Source organism: Carcharhinus amblyrhynchos, unplaced genomic scaffold, assembly GCF_965287045.1.
Source record: "Carcharhinus amblyrhynchos unplaced genomic scaffold, sCarAmb.v2.hapA scaffold_38, whole genome shotgun sequence".
NCBI lineage: Eukaryota > Metazoa > Chordata > Chondrichthyes > Carcharhiniformes > Carcharhinidae > Carcharhinus > Carcharhinus amblyrhynchos.
Window position 1 is genome coordinate 8,031,556 of NW_027649779.1, and position 26,110 is coordinate 8,057,665.

A 26,110-nucleotide genomic window follows, 5' to 3' on the forward strand; every position below is an offset into this window, starting at 1 on the left:
TCTACCCTGTTGAGACACCAGCGAGTTCATAATTGATTACAATTGTTGGATTCTGCTGTTATTGCTGCTGTTAATCACATCCAGCACTGAAATATGTTCACTCTGACAGTTGAAGTGGGAGGGTCAGTGAGTTTCTTTCTGCTTAACTGGCCGGTCTCACAACTTTGCTTCCCTGTTTTTAAACAAAGGCACAACATTTGCCACCCTCCAATCTTCAGGCACCTCACCTGTGGATGTCAGTTCAAATATCTCTGCTAGGGGACTTGCAATTTCCTCCCTAGCCTCCCACAATGTCCTGAGATACACTTCATTAGGCGCTGGGGATTTCTCTACCTTGATGCTCTTTAAAGAGCCTCACATCTGAATGCTTACCCGAAGGTCAGAGGCCGAATGCCCGGCCTTCACGACACATGACAGCGCAGAGTCGCTGAACAGAGACTGATAGCCAAGTTCCGCACACATGAGGATGGTCTCAACAGGGATCTTGGGTTCATGTCGCACTATCTGTAACCCCCGTGACTTGCCTGGGTTTGCAAAACCTCACTCACTGTGCTGTCTGGAGACAATACACATCTCTTTAAACTGTGATCAGTGCTCCTTCCACTCACATTGTCAGCCACTTTAAGACTTGAACAGCAGGTTAGGTGTAAGGATTCGCATTCTAATCAGTAATCTGTAAACTGTCTGTGCTTTATATGCTCTGTCTGAGGCCAGAACTCTCCATTCACCTGACGAAGGAGCTAACCCGAAAGCTTGTGAGTTTACTATTAAATAAATCGGTTGGACTTAAACCTGGTGTTGTCAGACTTCTTACTGTGTTTACCCCAGTCCAACACCGGCATCTCCACATCAGGTCACGTCGCCAGGGATTCCCTGGCTGACAAGGAATATCGAGGCACCGCTCAGATAAAAGAGGAAACATACGTTGGGTTTAGATGAACAGGGACAAGTGAATCACTCCATGTGATTACAAAGTGTAAGGGAACACTTCAGAGGGCAGTCAGGAGGGCGAAAAGAGGGTATGATATGGATCTGGCAGATAAGATTAAAGAAAATCCCAAGAGGCTCTGTAGCTATATTAAGAATAAAAGTGTGGCTACAGAGAGAATAGATCTCCTTAAAAATCAGCGTGGCCATCTGTGTGTGGAACCACAGGAGATCGCTGCGTTTTTAAATGAATATTTCTCCCCCTTGTTGACTGAGGAGAGTATCATAGGTGCTAAAGGAATAAGAGGTTATGTACTGGGCCACACACCTATTACTTATACGTATTACAGGGGATGGATAGGGTAGAGGTAGAGAGATTCTTCCCACTCAGAAAGGATAGCAAGACTGGAGGGCACAGCCTCAAAATGAGGTGTGGGGGGACCAGTTTAGATCAGAGTCAAGAAGGAACTTCTTCACTCAAAGTGTGGTGAATCTCTGGAATTCTCTGCCCGTTGAAGTAAGAACATAAGAACATAAGAAATAGGAGCAGGAGTAGGCCATCTAGCCCTTCGAGCCTGCCCCGCCATTCAATAAGATCATGGCTGATCTGAAGTGGATCAGTTCCACTTTCTCGCTTTCTCCCCATAACCCTTAATTCCCCTGTCTATCAGAAATCTATCCACCCGTGACTTAAATATATTTAGCGAGGCAGCCTCCACCACTTCAACGGGCAGAGAATTCTAGAGATTCACCACCCTTTGAGTGAAGAAGTTCCTCCTCAACTCTGATCTAAATTTATCTTGAGGCTGTGCCCTCTAGTCCTGCTGTCCTTTCTGAGCGGGAAGAGTCTCTCCACCTCTATCCTATCCATCTCTTTCATCATCTTATACGTCTCAATGAGATCTCCCCTCATCCTCCTAAACTCTAACGAGTACAAGCCCAGTGTATTCAGCCTCTCCTCATAGCTCAACCCCCTCAACTCCGGTATCAGCCTAGTAAACCTCCTCTGCACTCCCTCCAAGGCCAAAATATCCTTGCGCAAGTGCGGCGACCAAAACTGCACACAGTACTCCAGCTGCGGCCTCACCAGTGCCCTGTACAGTTGCAGCAAGACCTCCCTACTTTTATATTCAATCCCCCTCGCTATGAAGGCCAGCATCCCATTCGCCTTCCTGACCACCTGCAGCACCTGCAGGCTGGGTTTTTGCGACTCATGCACAAGGACCCCCAGGTCCCTCTGCACCGTCGCCTGCTGCAGCTTTTTGCCCTGTAAGTAGTAGTCCTTCCTACTATTATTCCTACCAAAGTGGATAACCTCACACTTGCCAACATTGTATTCCATCTGCCAAGTGGTGGAGGTTACCTCACTGAATATATTTAAGTTCCGGGTAGATAGGTTTCTGATAGACAAGGGAATTAAGGGGAGAAAGCGGGAAAGTGGAACTGATCCACTTCAGATCAGCCATGATCTTATTGAATGGCAGAGCAGGCTCGAAGGGCTAGATGGCCTACTCCTCCTCCTATTTCTTATGTTCTTATGTACTTAGAACAAAGAACAACACAGCCCAGGAAACAGCCCCTTCAGCCCAACGAGCCCACGCTGCCCATTTTAACATTGCGAGTTCCCTCTTCCACCCATGACCCTTGTCTATGCTTATGGCACTCCACATTGGAAACCAGATTGAGGGGAGACTAGTTTAGAGACAATTTGTTACACCAGTCAGCCTAAGGGCACATCTTTGGGGTGTGGGAGGAAACCAGAGCACCCGGAGAAAACCCACGCAGTGGAGATATACTCGTGGAGAAATCTTCAACCTTAAAGTGCATTAAGGTAAATAAATCCCCTGGGCCTAATTAAAGTGTATTCTCAGATCTTTTGAGAGGTTAGGGAAGAAATTGCAGTGGCCCTTCAAGAGAGATTTGCTTCTTTCTTTCCACTGGCAAAGTTGTGGAAGATTGAAGTGTGGCAGATCTTGTTCCGTTGTTTAAGGAGTAAAGAGAAGCCTGGTGATTGTAGGCCGCTGAGCCTCACATCAGTGCTGGATAAGTTACTGGAGGGAATTCTGAGGCACAGGTTCAGAGCTTGGCCTGGACCAGTTGGCCCAAGGGCCTGTTTCTGTGCTTTATTGCTCTATGGCCAGTGCTCCATTTGTTATCGGTCTTTATACTTCGAGCTAGCTTTCCCTCATACTCACATTTTTTCTCCCTTGTCATTCTTTTCCTCATTCTTGGCCATTTTAAATATTCTGACCAATTGGCTGACCTGCCAGTCACCATCGTATGTGTCAGAATGGGCCAAGACTGAGGCAGCTGTGTTACATATATTTAAGAACATAAGAAATGGGAGCAGGAGTAGGCCATCTAGCCCTTCGAGCCTGCCCCGCCATTCAATAAGATCATGACTTTAAAAAAGCTTTATTTAGAAAAGAGAATAGGCCAACGTTTGGAGCGTCAGAGTTCTCCACAGATGCTGTTAGACCTGCTGAGATTTTCCAGCATTTTCTGTTTTTGTTTCGCAGTATTTTGCCTTTAAATGTATTTATATATCCTTGTGGACTGTGTTAACAAATGAATTGTTACTAACTGATATATAAAGCATTATGGGATGTAGCTGGCTTGAGCACATTCCTATTTAGTCATTAAAGACACAATCATGGGGCATTAAACTTGCCGAGCAGAGCCTCTCATATCAGCACACATACTTGTGAGACTGCTACAAGTACAGGCAAGTCAGAGATAAGAGTGTCCTGAGAGATTTATTGTGAAGGTTCAGGGATGGTTGGTCAGATGTAGCAATTCTCACTCCCCAAAAGCTGTGAATCCCTGTCTTACACACTCTCCCTCCATGCTGCATCTAATATTCTCTCTCCCAATTCCCCTGAAGGTGCTTATTGACAGATCCCTGTCCTGGACACACACAGTGAAAAGTCTGACAACACCAGGTTTTAGTCCAACCTATTTATTAATATTTACGCCAGTCCAACGCCGGCATACCCACATCTGGACACACACACACACAGACAGCTGACAGACCCCATGCCGGCTGCCAGACAGATCCCTGTCCTGGGACACACACACAGAGCTGACAGTCCCCACGCAGGCTGCCAGACAGATCTCTGTCCTGGACACACACACACAGAGCTGACAGTCTCCATTCAGGCTGCCAGGCAGATCTCTGTATGAATGAATGGAGTAACAATGTGCGGAATGTACTGACTGGAGGGGAATGAATGAATGGGCGGGGGCGGGGCTCCGGAGACGTCACCGCTAGAGCAGACTGATTGGCTGATTCAGGCCGGGCTCCATTGTGCCGTCACAATGACTCGGAGGGGCGTGCCCAGCACACCGCCTCCCATTGGCGGCCACGGGCACTGGTTACGGAAGCAGAACACTTTGCGCATTGGACACCAGCTGGCGGGTCAAAACCACACGTGGGCTCGGGTTCCGCCCCCCATTGTCTGCGTGCGGGGACATTGACCAATGGGAACACCTGGAGGACCGGATGAGGCGCTGGTCCTCCAGCCAGAGTCTGAGATTTGGCTGAATGGAGCTTCCTGTATTGTGGCCCAGCATTGCTGCTGTTCCTCCCTCTGTCTGAATGAAGACAGATTAATATTGTCCTGGAACTACCTTAGATATTTCCAGGCATTAATCTCCTGCCTATCAGAGTCATTAGTCGTTTGGATTTCTCTTCCACAGGGATCAGTGGAGGCTGAGGCTCATTGAATATATCCCAGGGTGAGTTAGACTGATTTTTGATTTGAGTCAAGAGTTATGGGGAACAGGTAGGAAAGTGGAGAGAAAATTAAGGTAAAGAGGGATTTCCTCACTCAGGGATGTGGTGAAGTTTTGGACCACAAAAGCCCTCAGTCATCAAGCAATTTCAAGCCGGGGATTGATAAGATTTTGAGATATCGAAGACACTGGCGCATCGAGGCATCTGGGGGATAGCGTGGGAAATGTGGCGATCGGCGAATCCTCAGTCAATGGTTGTGGCAATCTGATGGGCTGAATGGCCCAACTTGTTGCTTCTATTGCTTACGATTTCTGTGTGCTGGAGTGGAGGCAGTGAGTGTGGACCTGTCAATTGGCCTCAATCAGTATCTCCAGGAGAATTGGGAGGGTGAATATCAGAGTGAGAATGGAGGGAGAGTGCGTGTGGGACGGAGATTTACAGCTTTTGGGGAATGAGAGAGGAAAGAATGTTCCGTGGAAACTAGAATTTTCTGTCCTGAATTTCTGTTCTGACGCTGATGACTTTTTTTCAACTCGTTTTACAGGATATTGAGAGAGGAATCGTGGGCAGAATTCTCAAAAGTCACATCGAGACGTGACAGAGTCACATTCCTTGGGACCTGAATTGGCCTTTGAATGCAGGAGGAGAAATGGCTGTCCGGTCTGTTGATTTGAAAAGATTTCAAACATCAGTGTGACTGGAAAAGGCAACAACCGTGTTCCAGTGCACTGACTAAAGAGCTTTAACCAGTTACAAAGCCTGAATAGATATCACAGCTGGGAGAAACTGTACTTGTGTTCTGTGTGTGAACGAGGCTGCAACTGAGGCAAGATCACATGCACCATGGAGAAACCATGGAAATGTGCGGACTGTGGGAAGAGATACGGAGCCCCATCTAAGCTGGAAATACATAGGCGCAGCCACACTGGGGAGAGGCCATTCATCTGCTCTCAGTGTAAGAAGGGATTCAACCAGTCATCCAGCCTCCAGAGACACCAGCGAGTTCACACTGGGGAGAGACCATTTACTTGCTCTCAGTGTGGGGAGGGATTCATTCAGTTATCCAGCCTGCAGACACACCAGCGAGTTCACACTGGGGAGAGGCCGTTCGCCTGCTCTCAGTGTGGGAAGGGATTCACTCGGTTATCCCACCTGCAGAGACACCAGCGAGTTCACACTGGGGAGAGGCCTTTCACCTGCTCGCAGTGTGGGGAGGGATTCACTTGGTCAGCCCACCTGCAGAGACACCAGCGAGTTCACACTGGGGAGAGGCCTTTCACCTGCTCTCAGTGTGGGGAGGGATTCACTCGGTCATCCCACCTGCAGAGACACCAGCGAGTTCACACTGGGGAGAGGCCTTTCACCTGCTCGCAGTGTGGGAAAGAATTCACGCAGTCATCCCACCTGCAGACACACCAGCGACGTCACACTGGGGAGAGACCATTCACCTGCTCTCAGTGTGGGAAGGGATTCAGAGTTTCATCCCAGCTGCTGAGACACCAGCGAGTTCACGAGTGATTCCAGGGGTTTGGATTCTGCTGTTACTGTTTCAGCTCTCAGTTATATCCAGGACTGTATTTTGTTCATTCTCACAGCTGGCCAATGGGGGGGTTTCTTTCTGCTGGACTGGCCGGTCTCAGCCTCCAGTGGGCTGATTCTCTTTGAGTCTTGTTGCGAATACTTTGTTTTAAATTTCACAAGGATCACAGAGTGACAGGGTGTTAGGACGTTCAGGGATATTTAATGAGCATTTCTGTTTGAAACCCTGCCCCTCCCCCCCCTCAAATATCCATCCAATTTCCTTTAATTGTTTAGTGTGTCCATTTCCTCCACCCTCGGAGGCAGCAAGTTCCAAGTCATTACCATTCGCTGCATCGAAATATTCTTCCTCACATTCCTCCCCCTACATCTCTGACCCAAAACTTGAAATCTCTGTCCCCCTCGTCCCTGTCCCATCAGCGAATGGGAACAGCTTTTCTTTGTCCACCTTATCTAAACCTGTCAGAATCTTGTCCACCTCGTTCAAATCTCCCCTCAACCTCCTTTGCTCCAAGGGGAACAACCCCAGCCTGACATCGACAATAAAGAACAAACTAACAGAATATGTTAATACCTGAAATCAAATGGGAATGTTTAATTTCTGTTTTAAAGATATTGTGAATATATTGTCCTGGACAATAATTGGGATAACTCAGCTTGGGTGTGGTTGAATGGAATATATCAATCTGTTAACCACCTACAGTTAGTGAAAGTCTGGAACGTGTAGCTGGAAATCACTCCCTAACAGCACTGTGGGTGTATTTACAGGCATTGTAGCAGTTCAGGAAGGCAGTGTTGGGGTTGACCATGGCCGAGGCAGCTACATACAGACACATATTCTGTTATAATGGAAGGAGTGCAGATTGAATGTGAGGCATTATGGGACTGGACTGTCTTGACCACATTCCTGTGACAGCTCAGTTTCTGCAATTACTGACCATTAAAGCTGCTGAGCAGGGCCCCCAGGGAGGACCTGGTGACAATATTTACTGGGAATGAATTAGAATTAAACTTCTTCCAGTTTAGTGGCTGAGAACCTGAATCTGTAAAAAGGGGGTCTGACCAATCCAGAAACAGCGGTAGGTAGTTAGTTCAGAAGTTAAGAAGCATTCTCAGGCATCAGATCAATTATTTTCTTACAAATTTGTGAGGGATTTGTGTCCTGACAGTCAGTGAAGTGACTCCGAGTAACACTGGACTGAAAAGCGGACCCTCTGAGAGATTCTAATCCTATCATTAGATGGAACAAGAAAAAGTTTGAGTTATAATAAAGGAGAATTAAGCATCTTGTATCTTATTTTATTTGAGGAATTGTGAGCTTGTAGTGCTCTATCACTTTAAGAAACTATAGCCGTGAGAGAGAATGATGAGGATTCATGGTTTGATATTTACGAGCTGTGAAACCCTGTATGTTTTGTTTGTTTATGTGGATGTTTGTAGATGGGTTTTATCATTGTTTTGGGCTACATTTGTTAAGGTTTGTCTTTCTGGGGATTTAACCTTGTGTCTTTAATTGAAAGTATTTCTAGAAGTTTAAAAACAGAACCACAAGAATGCTTAAGGAATTAATTTTGGTCATTCTAATAAAGCATATGCTAAGTTTCTCTGCTCGTGTATGGATGATATTTGTGGGTTGAATTCTTCAAGCCTTGAGGATTTCTGCCTGTGATTTAAATCAAACAGATTTCCAAAGCAAAGTATAATTAATAATAAAGCTTTTTTTTTCAAAAGTTATGAGCCTGGAGCCGTATTTACTGAGCTGGTTCCAGGGTGTGTTACTAAACATGTGGGAATTTTAATCCGGATACAATTCATACATGTGAGAATGAGAGTTTTAATTTGTTGTGGTTATTTAAAATTTGGGAGATGTGAAATAATTCTGACCAATCCTGTGTTGTATTGAACTTTGGTTAAACTTCCTATCGGAGTTGAGAGACTGAGTAAGAACATCAGAACATAAGAAATAGGAGCAGGAGTAGGCCATCTAGCCCTTTGAGCCTGCCCCGCCATTCAATAAGATCATGGCTGATCTGAAGTGAATCAGTTCCACTTTCCCGCTTTCTCCCCATAACCCTTAATTCCCTTGCCTATCAGAAACCTATCTGCCCGTGACTTAAATATATTTAGCGAGGCAGCCTCCACCACTTCAATGGGCAGAGAATTCCAGAGATTCACCACCCTTTGAGTGAAGAAGTTCCTCCTCAACTCCGTTCTAAACTGCTCCCCCCTTAACTTGAGGCTGTGCCCTCTAGTCCTGCTATCCTTTCTAAGCAGGAAGAATCTCTCTACCTCTACCCTATCCATCCCCTTCATTATCTTATACGTCTCTATGAGATCCCCCCTCATCCTTCTAAACTCCAACGAGTACAGACCCATACTTATACTTTCCCCCCTCCCTGGGCTGATGTCCCAGTTCAGATGCTAGTCCGACACAAGATCCCTGATGTGGAGATGCCGACATTGGACTGGGGTAAACACAGTAAGAAGTCTCACAACACCAGGTTAAAGTCCAACAGGTTTATTTGATAGTAACGGCCGCAAGTTTTCGGAACACTATTCCTTCGTCAGGTGAGTGAGAGAATTCTCCACTTTCCCTCTCCACTCCCTGGGCTGAGATCCCAGTTCAGTGTCTGGATGAGTCTCTCTCTGGGCTGAGATCCCAGTTCAGTGTTTGGACGAGTCTCTCTCTGCGCTGAGATTCCAGTTCAGTGTTTGGATGAGTCTCTCTCTGGGCTGAGATCCCAGTTCAGTGTCTGGATGAGTCTCTCTCTGAGCTGAGATCCCAGTTCAGTGTTTGGATGAGTCTCTCTTTGGGCTGAGATCCCAGTTCAGTGTTTGGATGAGTCTCTCTCTGGGCTGAGATCCCAGTCCAGTGTCTGGATGAGTCTCTCTCTGAGCTGAGATCCCAGTTCAGTGTCTGGATGAGTCTCTCTCTGGGCTGAGATCCCAGTTCAGTGTCTGGATGAGTCTCTCTCTGGGCTGAGATCCCAGTCCAGTGTCTGGATGAGTCTCTCTCTGAGCTGAGATCCCAGTTCAGTGTTTGGATGAGTCTCTCCCTGGGCTGAGATCCCAGTGTCTGGATGAGTCTCACTGTGTCCCCCTGGCGGTGCATTGAGAATCTGACCGCCTTCATTCAGATACAGCACCTCCACTGCGCACGTTTCACCCTCAGCCCGACCCCGCCCCCATTCAGTCTGATTGGTTGATGCATCAGCCACTCATCCGCTGACCTCCGGCAACACCACCTCCGATTGGTCCGGAGTCGGTGTCAATCATTATGTTGGCACATGCGCAGTCGGTAGAGACGGAGGGCCGGAGCTCGCGCGAGAGGTTTTAAAATGCGAGTTTTCCAAAGGCCGAGCGCGGATCCAGAGACAAAATTAAATCTGTAAAGATAAACAGAGCCAGCAGGTAAGTCAGAGAGGCTTCGTAAGCTTACAGTGCGGTCACTAAACTCTCAATAAGCTTTTGGTGCCGCGTTTGCTCGGCGATGCAACCTTTCTCCAGGAGAGAGCCGAGATACCGGCCGCCATCTTTATAGAGGCGATGTGCATCACGGCGCATGCGCTGCTGCCATCTTTATAAGGGGCAATGTGCACCAAAGCGCATGCGCTGCTGCCATCTTTATAAGGGGCAATGTGCACCAAAGCGCTTGCGCTGCTGCCATCTTTATATAGCCGATGTTCACCAAAGCGCATGCGGTGCTGCCATCTTTATAAGGGGCAATGTGCACCAAAGTGCATGCGCCGCCGCCATCTTTATAGAGGCGATGTTCACCAAAGCGCATGCGCGGCTGCCATCTTTATAAGGGGCAATGTGCACAAGGCGCATGCGCACTCGCTATGCCATCACAGAATGTGTAACCTCTCCCTGCTGATTACCCCAGGGAGAAATCCTCCTTTCAGGTGATGCAGCATTTCATTTGTATCTCCTCCAACTCGGTGCTCCCTTTGTGGTCTCCTTTACCTTGGGGACATTAAATGTACACTGGATATCTGCTTTGTGGAAACATCTTTCACTCCATCCCCAAACCTGACCACAACCTTCCGGTCACATTTCAGCTCAGTGTCTTGCTCTCATGTCCACCCTCGGTCTGCTGCAATGCTCCAGTTGTACACAATGCAAACTCAATGAAAAACACCTTATCTTCCAATTGGGCAAGTTCCAACCTTCTGGATTCAACGTTACATTCAACATCTTCAGAATGTGAACTTTCCCTTCCATCTTTGCTCTCTTTTTTTGTTTTCTGTTATCCACTTTCCCTTGGCTTGTCCCAACACAACGCCTGCCCGACATGGCTACTGTCCCTTGTTCAGTTTTGCTCTGAGCTCTGATCTTCCATTAACACATTCCGTATCTAACCTTTGCCGCAGTCAACATTCTTCAGTCCTAATGATTCCATTAACTCCCCCTTTTTTCTCACGCCCCAACATCATTGTCAATCTCTCCTTAACTCTGACTGATCACCAGCTTTCCATTCTGTCCAAAATTTATATCTTTTTTATATTCTATAGAAGGGTCACATGGACTCAGAACATTAACTTTGTTTCTGTCCACAGTTGCTGTCATTCTTGCTGAGTTTATCCAGTGTTTTCTATCTTTATTGGTGGCAATGAGCCATTCATAAAATGTGTGTTCATTGGGACTTTCAGATCAGCAGTAATAGAATTGGAAACCTATGGTCACTCAGTCGTATGGAATTTAAGTATTGCTAATTGAAAGACACGTGTTTTTGAAGCTTTTCATCTTGCACTCATCCAGACAGATGCAGAAATACCAAATTTCAAAGCAAATAATAATTGCTGCTGGATGAGGAACATGTATTGACTGGTTTGACAGTCAGTTCTGATTGGTTAGGATGTGGCCATGGAGAATGCACCAGGGAACTATCACTCCTGCCTTTGTTTAGTTTCAGAAAAGGCCCATTGCTTGGACATGTCCCTTCTACATGCAGAGGACAGCTCCCTGTGTTTGACTACATGTAGCTTCTCGCAAGTGTAAGTAAAACACTTTACAAGCCCAACTGATAATTTTTACAATTTGGCATGCTTGTGTCTGTCCAGATGAGTATAAGATACAAAAGGTTTTGAGCAATATTCCAGTGTCTTAAGGGACAAAAATGTAGTATGGAGAGGTGAAGGAGGAGGGTTTCAGAGTTTGGGGATGAGAGACTGAAGGCTTTGTCTCAAATGGTGGAGGGATTAAATAGTGAATGTACAAGGTGCCAGAATTAGAGCAGCACAGATATCTCAGCGGGCAGCAGGGTTAGAGGATAATACAGAGATAGGGAGGGATGAAGCCCCGGAGAGATTTGAACGCGAGGAGGAGAATTTTAAACTGAAGACATGAGAGGGACAGAAATTTGCAACTTTGGGGATCAAAGTGTTCCATAGGAGCGAGAATTTCCTGTTCTTCTGGTGATGACTTTGTAAACTCTTTTTGCAGAGAATTAGAACGGGAGGATTTGCAGACAAGAAACTCAAACCAAGTATCACGTAAAGAGCCAACAGAGTCGCTCGATTAATCAGGATTTGAATATCATCAGTCTTCGAATGTGAAAGAAGAAATGTTTGTCTGTTCTGCCTGTGGGAAAAGGTTTGAAACATCAGTGTGACTGGAGGAGCACCGAGACCCACCTGAATGAGAGTGTTCCAGTGAACTGAGTGTGGAAAGAGTTTAACCAGTTACACAGCCTGAGAAAACATCACACCGTTCACAGTGAGGAGAAATTGTACACGTGTTCTTGTGTGTGATCATCCACCGTGGAGGGACACGAGGACACTAACACCATGGAGAAACCGTGGAAATGTGGGGAGTGTGGGAAAGGATTCAGTTCTCCATCCCTGCTGGAAATTCATCAGCGCAGTCACACTGGGGAGAGGCCGTTCACCTGCTCGGAGTGTGGGAAGGGATTCACTCAGTCCTCCCAATTGCGAATGCACCAGCGGTTTCACACTGGGGAGAGGCCGTTCACCTGCTCGGAGTGTGGGAAGGGATTCACTCAGTTATCTGACCTGCGGAGACACCAGCGAGTTCACACTGGGGAGACACAGTTCACCTGCTCTGAGTGTGGGAAGGGATTCATTCAGTCATCCAATTTACTGAAACACCAGCAAGTTCACACTGGGGAGAGACCGTTCACCTGCCCTGTGTGTGGGAAAGGATTCACTCGGTCCTCTGATTTGCTAAGTCACCAGCGAGTTCACACTGAGGAGAAGGTGTTCGGCTGCACTTCCTGTGGGAAGAGATTCAGGTCTTCAGCCCAGCTTGGTGTACACCAGCGAGTTCACACTGGGGAGAGACCGTTCACCTGCTCCGAGTGTGGGAATAAATTTGCTCAGTTCTCTCACCTGCAGACACACCAGCGAACACACACTGGGGAGAGACCGTTCACCTGCTCTGAGTGTGGGAACAAATTCACTTGTTCATCCCACCTGAGGAGACACCAGCGAGTCCACACGAGGGAGAGGCCATTCACCTGCTCCCAGTGCGGGAAGGGATTCACTCAGTCTGGCAGCCTGCTGAGGCACCAACACATTCACAATTAACTGTAGGGTTTGGATTCTGATGTTAGTGCAGTTCAATACTGATTGTTCATCAGATATAGGAGCAGAATGAGGCCACTCGGCCCATCTGCTCCACCATTCAATCATGGCTGATATTTTTCTCATCCCCATTCTCCTGCCTTTTCCCCATAACCCCTGATTCCCTCATTCATCAAGACCCTATCTATCTCTGTCTTAAAGACACTGAATGACCCGGCCCTCCACAGCCTTCCGCGGCAAAGAGTTCCACATATTCCCCCACTCTCTGGTTGAAGAAATTCCTCCTTGCCTCTGTTTTAAAGGAGCGTCCCTTTAGCCTGAGGTTGTGCCCTCTCTGGTTCTAGTTTTATCTCGTACAGATTTTGTTTTGTTGATGTTAATAATCCCAGTAACTGGGCTGAGGTTTAAGATTCTGGATCTGGAGCTGATTGTGTTCTCAAGGCTGCGGCTTCCCTTTAAGGACCGCTGCCTCTGATCTTTCCCCATAACTCAGCAACTCTCATCAGAAATTAGTTTACAACAAGATTCTGAACTTTTACTACATTGATCTTTGGGACAAACTCTACAATTCAGTGTGTGAGAGGTCCCACTGATTGACATCTGCAATGAGAAAGTGTTGATTAATCCTTGCTGGGAATTCTTTCTGACTTGCACATTACACACAGTGACACCTCCATTATCCACCAGAAAGAAAGGGGAATGAGAACTGGTGGAGAATCGAGAACTCCCAGATGTTACCCCTCCGATTTTCAAGTTTGCTGATGACCCCACCGTACTGGGTCGGATCTCAAACAATGACGAGACAGAGAACAGGAATGAGATTGAGAATCTGGTGAACTGGGGCGGCAACAATAATCTCTCCCTCAATGTCAACAAAACAAAGGAGATTTTCATCGACTTCAGGAAGTGTAAAGGAGAACATGCCCCTGTCTACATCAACGGGAACCAATGAGAAAGGATCGAGAGCTTCGAGTTTCTAGGTGTCCAGATCACCAACAACCTGTCCTGGTCCCCCCCATGCCGACACTATAGTTAAGAAAGCCCCACCAACGCCTCTACTTTCTCAGAAGACCGAGGAAATTTGGCATGTCAGCTACGACTCTCACCAACTTTTACAGATGCCCCATAGAAAGCATTCTTTCTGGTTGTATCACAGCTCGGTCTGGGCTCCTGCTCTGCCCAAGACCATAAGGAACTACAAAAGGGTGGTGAATGTAGCCCAATCCATCACACAAACCAGCCTCCCATCCATTGACTCTGTCTACACTTCCCGCTGCCTCGGGGAAAAGCAGCCGGTATAATTAAGGACCCCCGCACCCCGGACATTCTCTCTTCCACCTTCTTCCATCGGGAAAAAGATACAAAAGTCTGAGGTCCCGTACCGACCGACTCAAGAACAGCTTCTTCCCTGCTGCTGTCAGACTTTTGAATGGACCTACCTCACATTAAGTTGATCTTTCTCTGCACCCTCGCTGTGACTGTAACACTACATTCTGCACCCTCTCCTTTCCTTCTTTATGAACAGTATGCTTGTCTGTATAGTGCACAAGATACAATATTTTTCACTGTATACTAATACATGTGACAATAAATCAAATCAAAAAAGTATTCCCCTCAGTTTGGGAGTGCACACACGTTCCAATCCAAGTACTAGGCTGTAAAAAAAAAATCATTATCCGATAGCCCTATAAAACCTTAAGAAATGTCTGGATTATTATAGAAGTAGCTCACTCTCTGTCTCATGAAGAAAGCTTCCACAGCAGGTTACTGGCTGACAAACACAGGACAGGTCTGTTAACTCTGTTTGCAGCACAGACCTTCGATCTGATGACCCTCGTGTAATCCAACTGTCTGCGTGAAGTTTAAAGTAGGCTCTCGAGAGCCAAGAGATTTTGAAGTGATCCATACTGGCTTCAGCCCAACACCCACACTCTGGATCACAACACTTAACCGTTCAGAGGAGACTGCAGCTACAGAGACCAGCACTCTCTCTGTGTCATCCTGTTTGTCCTCTGGGACTGGTAGAACATAAGAAATAGGTGCAGGAGTAGGCCATCTAGCCCTTCGAGCCTGCCCCGCCATTCAATAAGGTCATGGCTGATCTGAAGTGGATCAGTTCCGCTTTCCTGCTTTCTCCCCATAACCCTTAATTCCCTTGTCTATCAGAAACCTATCTACCTGTGACTTAAATATATTCAGTGAGGTAGCCTCCACCACTTCAACAGGCAGAGAATTCCAGAGATTCACCACTCTTTGAGTGAAGAAGTTCCTCCTCAACTCTGATCTAAACTGCCCCCCCCCTTATCTTGAGGCTGTGCCCTCTAGTCCTGCTGTTCTTTCTAAGCGGGAAGAATCTCTCTACCTCTATCCTATCCATCCCCTTCATTATCTTATACCTCTCTATAAGATCCCCCCTCATCCTTCTAAACTCCAACAAGTACAGACCCAGTCTATTTAGTCTCTCTTCATAGTCCAACCCCCTCATCTCCGGTATCAGCCTCGTGAACCTCCTCTGCACTCCCTCCAAGGCCAAAATATCCTTCCGCAAGTGCGGTGACCAAAACTGCACACAGTACTCCAGCTGCGGCCTCACCGGTACCCTGTACAGTTGCAGCAAGACCTCCCTGCTTTTATATTCTATCCCCCTCGCTATGAAGGGCAACATTCCATTCGCCTTCTTGACCACCTGCTGCACCTGCAGACTGGGTTTTTGCGACTCATGCACAAGGACCCCCAGGTCCCTCTGCACCGTAGCATGCTGCAGCTTTTCACCCTTTAAATAGTAATCCCTCCTACTATTATTTCTGCCAAAGTGGATAACCTCACACTCGCTAACATTATACTCCATCTGCAGATCCTGGGACTGATTGGTGTTTGGTATAATAATAATCACAAAGGTCAGTTCTAATCTCTCTGAGATCATTTTAACTGCAGCTAATCTAACCCTAAGGGAATCAGGTGGCACAGTGGTTTGCAGTGCTATTTCATAGCGACAGAGACCCAGCACGGCTCACTGTCTGCAGAGTCTGCACGTTCTCCCTGTGTCTGCATGGGTTTCATCTCTGGTTTCCTCCCCTACACCAAAAGACGTGCTGGTTCAGTGCATCGATAATGCTAAATTCTCCCTCAGTGTACTCAAACAGGTGGCGACTAAGGGATTTTCACAGTAACCTCATTGCAGTGTTAACGTAAGCCTGCTTGTGACACTAACAAATAAACTTCAAACCAGAGGCCCAATCAACATCTGATTGTAAGAGGAGAACAAGGTGTAAGGGAGCAATAACATTTGTGTGTTATGATTGGTGTTTAAAAGTTACTTAGATAGGCACATGAGCGGGATGGAGATGGCGGGATACAGGAGACTGTTTTAAATAAAGTTCAGGAGCCTTGGGACATCCCTGGGAATCAATGGATTCCTAAGGACCTTCCAACATATTTTCTGGCTCACTTGTTTCACTCGGGGATTCCCTTGAATGTTTGTATAAGGATGTGGATGATACTGATGTTTTTCTCTTTTAATCCACAGGTGCTTCGGTCTGCCTTGTCCAACAAGGGGCATACACGCGAGGGGTCGTACGAGGGCTGCTCTTGGTTGTTTCGAGAGTAGCCTAGTGCTTCATGTCGTTAGTGTACGCTTAAACTGGACCAGATGCTGGGCAACACGACAGCTCAGTGACTATCACTGTTTGCTGTGCAGACACATGGATTTGGGCCGGTGTCTGTGGGAATTTGCGCATTCTCCCCGTGCTTGCGTGGGTTTTCTCCGGGTGCTCCGGTTTCCTCCCACACCCCAAAGATGTGCTCTTAGGCTGATTGGTGTAACAAATTGTCCCTAAATTAGTCTCCCCTCAATGTGGAATGCCATAGACAAGGGTCATGGGTGGAGGGGGGAGACTGGTAATGTTAAAATGGCGGCGCGGGCTCGTTGGGTCGAAGGGCCTGTTTCCCGGGCTGTGTTGTTCTTTGTTTTTATGATGAGTGTCACTGGGAGGTGTGTGATAAAATAGGACTAGAAACATCATGACACTTAAATGTGACTGACTCTGCCTGGCTCAGAGCTGTGAACCTCAAAGGGAGAACAATGATGGACACGGGGAACTCCAGAGATTTCTGATATCTGAGGAGTTTCTGAGAGAAGAATTGAAAAGAATCTGAAACAAAACGACCACTACGGACTCAGGGTGAAGTTCAATAACGGCACAGCTTTATTTTCTTTACGTCGATGGAGAAGCGCAGTCAGGACATACAATCGGACTGTCCTGAAAGCTCTCTGCCCGTCCCTCGCAGCAGGCTGTAGTTATACCTGAACTTTGCGATTCAAATGCTAATACTTTATTTACAGTATTCGACCTTAGCCATCCCGTCTCGATGTTTCCAAGTGTTGAGGAAATTGTTTTAGGTGTGTGTTAATTGTTTTGTCTGATTGGTTATTTAATAGTCTAGAATCTCCGGGGTTTGAAACATTGGTGTGTCATTGATCTCAAAAGAGGTTTTGAGGGGCCAGGAATGTTTCCTTAACTATGCTAATTTTAGGCGTCTCCATGGGTTGTTTGACTGTTTTAAAGGTGCTGATTTTGATGGGGTGGAGATTTAGTTCCTGTAGTCGCCATCCTGTCCAGCTTCCCTTGTGTGCTAGCCCTCATTTGCATTCTAAAAGCATGCTCTTGCTGACTGATCGATGTCTGTTACTTTGTGATTTTTAGTGGAGAGGCTCTGAGTGTAACTTTAGTCTGCTTCCATATTGTGTGCCCAATTTCATAACATTTGTTGTCCGATAACATTCTCAAGGCTATTTGCAGTCCTTGGATTGCAGTCAGGAAATAAATCTGACAGCTCACAGAAAGTAATGCTTTAATCTTCTGTTTGAGACACATTGTGACTGAAAAGAGCAAATGTGAAAACTTCAGGATAGAAATACTCAGAATGTCACGAAGACGAGTGAACTGTCCAATTAATCCCATTCACCGTCACTGCTAATTTACCCTCTGCAAGTATTTATCCCATTTCCTTTGGAAGTTACGATTAAACCTGCTTCGAGCACCTGTCAGTTTGTACATTCCAGATCTCTTTGAATCATTGCGTAAAAAAGATCTCCTTATCATGCCCTCCAGTTAGGCTGTCAATTGTGTTAAATCTCTGTGTCCTCTGCTAACAGAGACTCCTGTTTCTGGGAAATAGATTCTCTCCATTGACAGATCCTCCTGCTCCTGGGAAACAGTTCCTCTTTATTGACACTATCATAAATCATTTGTCATTTTAAACATCTCTATTATACATATTTTCTGGCGCAGTTGTTTCACTCAGGGATTCCCTTGAATGTTTGTATAAGGATGTGGACAATACTAATCTTTTTCTCTCTTAATCCACAAGGGATTCAGTCCGCCTTGTTGTCCAACGAGGGGCATACACGTGGTGGGTCGTACAAGGGCTGCTCTTGGTTGTTTCGAGAGTAGCCTAGTACTTCACGTCGTCAGTGTACGCTTAAACTGGACCAGATGCTGGGCAACACGACAGCTCAGTGACTATCACTGTTTGCTGTGCAGACACATGGATTTGGGCCGGTGTCTGTGGAAGTTTGAGCATTCTCCCTGTGCTTGCGTGTGTTTTCTCCGGGTGCTCCGGTTTCCTCCCACACCCCAAAGATGTGCTGTTAGGCTGATTGGTGTAACAGATTGTCCCTAAATCAGTTTCCCTCAATGTGGAATGCCGTAAGGGTAGACATGGGTCATGGGTGGAGGAGGGACTCACAATGTTAAAATGGCGGTGCGGGCTCCTTGGGCCGAAGGGTCTGTTTCCCGGGCTGTGTTGTTCTTTGTTCTAAATCTCCCCATCATATTCCCTGATCTAAAAACCCACGTTTTTCCTGCCCTGGAGAATCATATGGACTCGAAATGTTAACTGTTTCTCTCTGAACACAGACCTGCCGAGTTTTTCTGCTTTTCTCCCTGATTTTCCTTCAGTCAGAAACCCTTCATGGTTTTGAACATCCCGATTAAAGGGGAGCACACAGAGACAGAGAGATACAGAGCAAAGGAGGGACAAAGAGACAGAAAAAAAATTGAGAGATTTTAAAAAGCAGAAAGATGAGGTCGTCAAAGATAAAAACTGAGAAACGGGAAACAAGCAACACAGAATAATGTAAAATATAAGAAGCAGCCTATCAGTTCCTTGCTATGGGTATCAGAGCAAACCCTGACTGATCCACAAACACAGCCAGTTATATCTGGAAATGAAAGTCTGAACAGAAATAATAGGCTCATTTGTAAATGTCACCGCAGTGCGACTCTGTGGACAGATATAGGCCTCATTGACAGATGTTCTGACCAGATTGTGGTCCCTGGATTTATTTTCTGCTCGGAAGTGAGATGTGCGGTTTGGAACCGGCAGCAGAGAAAGAGGAAGTTGTGATACCTGAGAATGAAACAGTGGGCGTCAGTTTGATGTTATCGCCGTGAACAGTCTTCCTGCCTGTGAGGGTGAACTCACTGCGACAGCATCAAGAACAACCACACAGATTGCTGCTGGTCTCAGCATTACAGTCACCCCCATCCCCATATTAAACTATATATAAAGGAGATTATTTTGGGTTTTTAACATTGTCACTGACTTGGGAGATGGACTGAGGGTCATAACCGGGAGAGATGAGGGATAATTATATCAAACAATGACTTTTCCTCAAAAACAGTTAGCAGAAAATTTGAGATTTAAAGCAGGTCAGGGCCTGTCAGAGGAAGTGGGAGAGAGAAACAGGGAAAGGAGGATTCAGTCTCTGTAAGTTAGACGTTGTCTCAGACAGAGAAGAGAGATTCAGTGTTTTCGATGCTTTTTGAGAGAGAGGTATTGAGAGAAAGAAAAACTTAAGTCAGTTTAGACACTAACGTAGAAAAGTTAAACTGAGTGTCTGAAAGAAAGATAGACAGAGGTTAAGTGACTTAGGCAGTATCTGAGAGAGAGATTAAGTGAGTGAGAGAAAGAAGTGTGTTTCATTGAGTGTAGGGGTGGAAGGTAAGTGAGGTGTGTGAATGTCAGAGAGAGAGATGTGTAGTGAGTGTGAGAGACAGCAGAGCGATGTTAAGTGAGAGATATTAAGTGAGTGAGAACAGGTTCACACACCCAAGGATCACTGAGAATGATCAAAATGAGGAGCTCACCCAGAAAATTACAGGAATCTTCAGCTGAACACAATATTCATTCTTAAAGGGGCAGTCGGGGCTCTGATGTTGCTCAGCGTCCAGTTGAAGGGGCAGGCACAGCTGCACTCTTCCCTCTGTTCTGTATACAATGGTTAAAGTCTGATAGGAGTGAGGTTTATTTAAGAGGACAGTATGTGGGAAGCATGATCAATAAATCATGGAAATCCTGGACACACACCGCAGCTCTTTCTGTACCTGGGAATCAAACTGTTGTCTAATTATCCCAGCAGTTAACAGCTCCTCCGAAATCCTCCAGCTCTGACTATAATGCAGACTTCAAACACTTTACTTTGAGCTGATTTCTATTTCAACGATCCGGCACTGACACAAACAGGTTTAAAATAGTGTGGAAATTGAAACCTGCCGTTTCACTCTCAGTCAGGAACAGGTTCCAGTTTTACACCAATTTAGCAGCACATTACCAGCATTCACTGTTATTCTTCCTGACTCTAAACACAGTTATGAAGGAGCTTCTGTTCCACGTCTAGGAGCTCTGAACCATGGAAAAGAGCGACTGGGACACATTTCTTACACACCTCAAGATGCACCCACACAGTGAAAAGTGATGAAAAAGACCCAAGTGCTGTGTGTCCCTCTCAGCATGAGGGACTGCGTCAGGAATGAAGTTCTGTTCCTGCTGTATGATCCACCCCCAGATCGACCTTTCAGAGCTCCACACACACAGAGCAGGTGAACGGCCTCTCCCCAGTGTGAACTCGCTGGTGTGTCAGTAGTGTGAGAAACGCAGCTCACAGTCAAACAATTTTAGTCGAGTCAAGTTCCGAAGGAGCAAGATATTTTATTTAACGTTCTTGCAAGACCGGGTGTCCAAAAAATAGGCACACCTTACATCGATTTGCAGCACATTTTTATACTTTTTTTACAAGCATTGCAATGTGTTGTTCTCCCCTAATTGGTGGTCCCTGTCCCATCTATGTGTTGTCATTCCCCTATTGGCTCGAGGTGCCCCAAGTTTCCATCCCCTCTACTCCCCATCTAACCATGTCTCCTGTTATCACAAGAGTGCATTAGTAAACTCATCCGTCTTACCTAACACTGTTACATGTCCAGTTCAGATCGGCGGTAATCAATCTTTTGCCAACTTAATCACTGCTGTCCCGACTATCTCAGTGACCTTTTCCCCCTTTTATGCTCAGTTGTAGAAACAACACATCTTGCATACCATTTGTTTTTACAACCTGGACCTCGTACATTCCTTCAGGATGTGGTGTATGCTTCACTGCACACCACACATCTGGTGTTATTCCTACACCACAGGCAGTCTCTTTATTGTCCCTGACTATTGCTCTGTTAGCATCAGCGAATTTTATGTCCTGTGTTTGTGACTAAAGTCACAGTTGTTCCCATAATGTGGGTTAGCAATGTGCCTGACTATATCCAGTCTACCTAACTTTAGGCTATTTTTTTATGGTGTACAGATATACGTGTTAACAGCATCTTTACCTGTTGCTCACAGTAGGTTATATGAATGGGCGAATCCCTTCCCACACACAGGGCAGGTGAACAGCCTCTCCCCAGTGTGAACCTGTTGGTGTGTCAGAAGGTTATATGAATGGATGAATCCCTTCCCACACACCGGGCAGGTGAATGGTGTCTCCCCAGTGTGACTGCAATGATGAACTTCCAATTGTGACAGGAAACCAAATCTCTTCCTGCACTCCACACATTTCCATGGTTTCTCCATGGTGCTGGTGCCCTTGTGTTTCTCCAGGTTGAATGATTGGTTGAAGCCTCACCCACACACACACACACGACAATAATTTCACCCTGCTGTGAACGCTGTGATGTTTTTCAGGCTGTGTAACTGGCTAAAGCTCTCTCCACACTCAGTGCACTGGAACACTCCCACTCAGGAGTATTTTTGTCTTGATGCTTTTCCAGTCACACTGATGTTTAAAATCTTTGCCCACAGGCAGAACAGACAAATATTTCTCCTTTCACGTTCAAACACCGATGATATTCAGCTCCTAATGAACTGAATGACTTTGTTTGGTTCGAGTTTTCCGCCTGCCGATCCTCCAATTCAATAAGAGAATTTTACACTCGGTTTGAGGGAAATAAGGGTGATTATTAAAGCTTAAAGTGTTTTTATTATTGTCACAAGTAGGCTTACATTTAAGTTACTGGAAAAATCCCTTAGTCGCCACACTCCGGGGCCTGTTTGGGTACACTGAGGGAGAATTTAGCACGGCCAATGCACCCTAACCAACACGTCATTCGGACAGTGGGAGGAAACTGGAGCAGACGGAGGAAACCCACGCAGACACAGGGAGAACATGCAGACTCCACATGGACAGTGAACCCAGGTCCAATGTACTTAATTGGGTAGAGCAAGGAATGTTCGGTAACAGACATCTAAAACAATATTTCAGGATACATAGAGTAGACACATCTCAATGAGAAAAATATTCACAGAAAAGGTGCATCATTTGTGGCTGACTAAAAAAGTTAAAGTCTGTATTAAACTTAAAGAAAAAAGCATATATTTGTGCAAAGTTGAGTGGCAGGTGAGAAGATTGGAAAGAATATCACCAAGAAATAAAAAGATTGATAAGGATGGAAAAACTAGAGTAAAAAGAGAAAGTGAGCCAGTAATATAAAGGCAGGAAATAAGGGTTTCTATAAATATTTTAATCAGAAAAGAGCTAACAAAGTGAGCATTGGTCCCACAGAAAATGCATCTGGGGAACTGTTAGTGGAAAGTGGGGCTACGGTGGATGAATTGAGCAGGTATTTTGAACCCATCTTCTCTACAGAGGAAACAAGTAACTGCCCAGAAATATCTGTAATCACCAAGTGAAAGAAATCGGAGAATTCCGGATGCCAGGAAAGTGGTATTGAGCAAATTGTTTGGAAAGTGGGATAACAAATTCTCTGGTCGACATGGACTTCACCCTGAGGAGAGGCTAATGTGATAGTTGGTGCATTGGTTTTAATTTTCCAAAACTGTGTTGATTCAGCAAAGATTTCATCATATTGAAAAATCATAGAACCCCTACAGTGCAGAGAGAGGCCCTTCGGCCCATCGAGTCTGTCCCGAACACAATCCTACCCAGGCCCTACCCCCATATCCCTACATATTATACCCACTAATCCCTCTAACCTACACATCCCTGGACACTAAGGGGCAATTTCTTAGCATGGCCAATCAACCTAACCCGCACATCTTTGGGAGGAAACCAGAGCACCCAGAGAAAACCCACGCAGACACGAGGAGAACGTGCAAACTCCACACAGACAGTGACCCGAGCCGGGAATCGGACCCAGGAGCTGTGAAGCAGCAGTGCTAACCCACTGTGCCGCCCAAACATGGATGGAAAGGATTACAATCTGGTTGTGACCTCGACTCCACATTCCCGCTTACCATTATAATCGCTCACCCTCTCACTGAGGATTTAATTAGCTCTGCTTTAAAAATGCTCAAAGACTCTGCTTCCACTGCCTTTTGAGAAAGAGACTGGCTTCTCATATTTACCCTGCAAAAAGTGTTAGGCAAACTGGCTTGAAGGTACCCTTTTAGCGAACAGTCATAGAGCAATACAGCACAGAAACAGGCCCTTCACCATTTCTGGCCCACGCTGTTCTCCCAGCTGGTTCCAGTTGAAAGGATTACAAGGATATGGGCCAAATGCAGGCAATTGGGACCAGCTGGTTCGCCTGGATCAGAAGTGATGAAGGGCCTGTTTCTGTGCTGTATTGCACCCAACACCCTCTGTGTAAAACAAAATTTGCTTTGTACATCTCCTTTAAACCTTGCCCCTCACACTTTAAACCTATGCCCCTAGTAATTGACTCTTCCACCCTGGGAAAAAGCTTCTGACTGTCCACTCTGTCCATGCCCCTCATAATCTTGTAGACTTCTGTCAGGTCTCCCCTCAACCTCTGTCGCTCCAGTGAGAACAAACCAAGTTTCTCCAACCTCTCCTCATAGCTAATGCCCTCTATACCAGGCAACATCCTGGTAAATCTTTTCTGTACCATCTCCAAAGCCTCCACATCCTTCTGGTAGTGTGGCGACCAGAATTGAACACTGTATTCCAAGTGCAGCCTCACTAACTCTCTATAAAGCTGCAACATGAGTTGCCAATTTTTAAACTCAGTGCCCCAGCCGATGAATGCAAGCATGCCGTATGCCTTCTTGACTACCTTCTCCACCTGCATGACCACTTTCAGTGACCTGTGTACTTGTACACCCAGATCCCTCTGCCTATCAATACTCTTAAGGGTTCTGCCATTTACTGTATATTTCCTATCTGTGTTAGACCTTCGAAATTGCATTACCTCACATTTGTCTGGATTAAACTCCAGCTGCCATCTCTCTGCCCAAGTCTCCAACTGATCTACATCCTCTGATGGTCCTCATCGCTATCTGCAAATCTGCCAACCTTTGGCAAGCTTACTAATCAATCCAGTTACATTTTCCTCCAAATCATTTATATATATTACAAACAGCAAAGGTCCCAGCACCAATCCCTGAGGAACACCACTTGTCACAGCCCTCCATTCAGAAACACACCCTTCCACTGCTACCCTCTGTCTTCTTTGACCGGGTCAGTTTTGTATCCACCTTGCCAGCTCACCTCTGATCCCATGCGACGTCACCTTCTGCACCTGTCTGCCATGAGGGACCTTGTCAAAGGCCTTACTGAAGTCCATGTAGACAACATCCACTGCCCTACCCTCATCAATCATCTTCGTCACTTCCTCAAAAAACTCAATCAAGTTAATGAGGCACGACCTCCCCTTCACAAAACCATGTTGCCTCTCACTAATACGGTGTGTTAGCTTTTATTGGTAGAGGTATTGAATTTCAGAGCCGTGAGGTCATGTTGCAACTGTACAAAACTCTGGTGCGGCCACACTTGGAGTATTGCGTACAGTTCTGGTCGCCGCGTTATAAGAAAGATGTGGAGGCATTGGAAAGGGTGCAGAGGAGGTTTACCAGGATGTTGCCTGGTATGGTGGGAAGATCTTATGGGGAAAGGCTGAAGGACTTGAGGTTGTTTTCGTTAGAGAGAAGGTTAAGAGGTGACCTAATTGAGGCATACAAGCTGATCAGAGGGTTAGATAGGGTGGACAGTGAGAGCCTTTTTCCTCAGATGGTGATGGCTAACACAAGGGGACATAGCTTTAAATTGAGGGGTGGTAATTATAGGACGGATGTCAGAGGTAGGTTCTTTACTCAGAGGGTAGTAAGGGTGTGGAATGCCCTGCCTGCAGCAGTTGTGGACTCGTCAACTTTAAGGGCGCTCAAATGGTCAGTGGATAGGCATATGGATAACATTGGAATAGTTTAGGTTAGAGGGTCATTAGATTGCTTCCACTGGTCGGCGCAACATCAAGGGCCGAAGGGCCTGTACTGCGCTGTAATGTTCTATGTTCTATGCTAACCCTTCTTGATTACCTTCAGTTTATCAAAGTGGCCAGCTATAACCTCTTTAATGATTGGTTCTAGCATCTTCCCCACAAAAGATGACTATCTAACTGGCCTAAATTTCCTGTCTTATGCCACCATCTGTTCTTGAATTAGCAGGCTTATAATTGCTACTTTCCAGTCTGATGGAGCCTGTCCAGAATCTCGGAAACTTTGAAAATTAACACCAATAAATTTACTGTCACTGTCTCATTAACCACCTTCTTAAGATGCTCGGGTGAAATCCATCCTGACCCAGAGACTTGGCAGCCGCAGCTCCATCAGTTTGCTCAGTACAGCTTCCCACATCATTGTAATTTCTCCTAGTTCCTCTCTCCCTTCCACCTCCTGATTTACAGCTAGCACTGGCTGGTTTTGTATTTTCTATAGTGAAGACAGAAGCAAAGATTTGTTTATTTCAACAGCCATTTATTATCTACTATTATTCCCCATTCTCTAGAGAGCCAATCCTCACTTTATTCCTCCTCTAATAATACCTATAGAAATGCTTGTTGTTTATTTTCACATTAGCAGCTAACTTCCTCTCATACGCAAATGTTTTTCTTCCAATTAACCTTTTAGCCATTCTCTGCTGTTCTTTATATTCCAGCCAATCATCTGACCTGCCACTCACCTTTGTGTAGCTATATGCTTTTCCGTTAAGTTTGATGCTCTGAGGAAGGAGGCAGGGAGAGGGAGAGCCCTTCAAAAGGAACTATTTTAAAATAATAATAAT

The 26,110-nt window shown here is 45.9% G+C and overlaps 2 protein-coding genes and 1 long non-coding RNA gene across 3 annotated transcripts in view; 2 read left to right on the top strand and 1 right to left on the bottom strand.

Annotated features, from left to right (window-relative positions):
* Nucleotides 1-26,110, bottom strand: part of LOC145362451 (uncharacterized) — a 59,530-nt gene that overhangs the window by 17,940 nt on the left and 15,480 nt on the right. Inside the window, 1 exon segment of the mRNA XM_080218471.1 lies at nt 25,630-25,758. Coding sequence (XP_080074597.1) covers nt 25,630-25,758 — 129 coding nt within the window.
* The window catches only part of LOC145362484 (uncharacterized), a 36,494-nt gene that overhangs the window by 5,609 nt on the left and 4,775 nt on the right, over nt 1-26,110 (top strand). Inside the window, exons 3-4 of the mRNA XM_080218497.1 lie at nt 5,599-6,169; nt 11,980-12,728. Of these exons, the coding sequence (XP_080074623.1) occupies nt 5,599-6,169; nt 11,980-12,728 (1,320 nt within the window). The remainder of the gene's footprint in view (nt 1-5,598; nt 6,170-11,979; nt 12,729-26,110) is intronic.
* Nucleotides 9,211-11,824, top strand: LOC145362545 (uncharacterized). Its single transcript, XR_013889996.1, has 3 exons — nt 9,211-9,613; nt 11,112-11,199; nt 11,648-11,824. It is a non-coding gene; the product is annotated as an uncharacterized LOC145362545 (long non-coding RNA).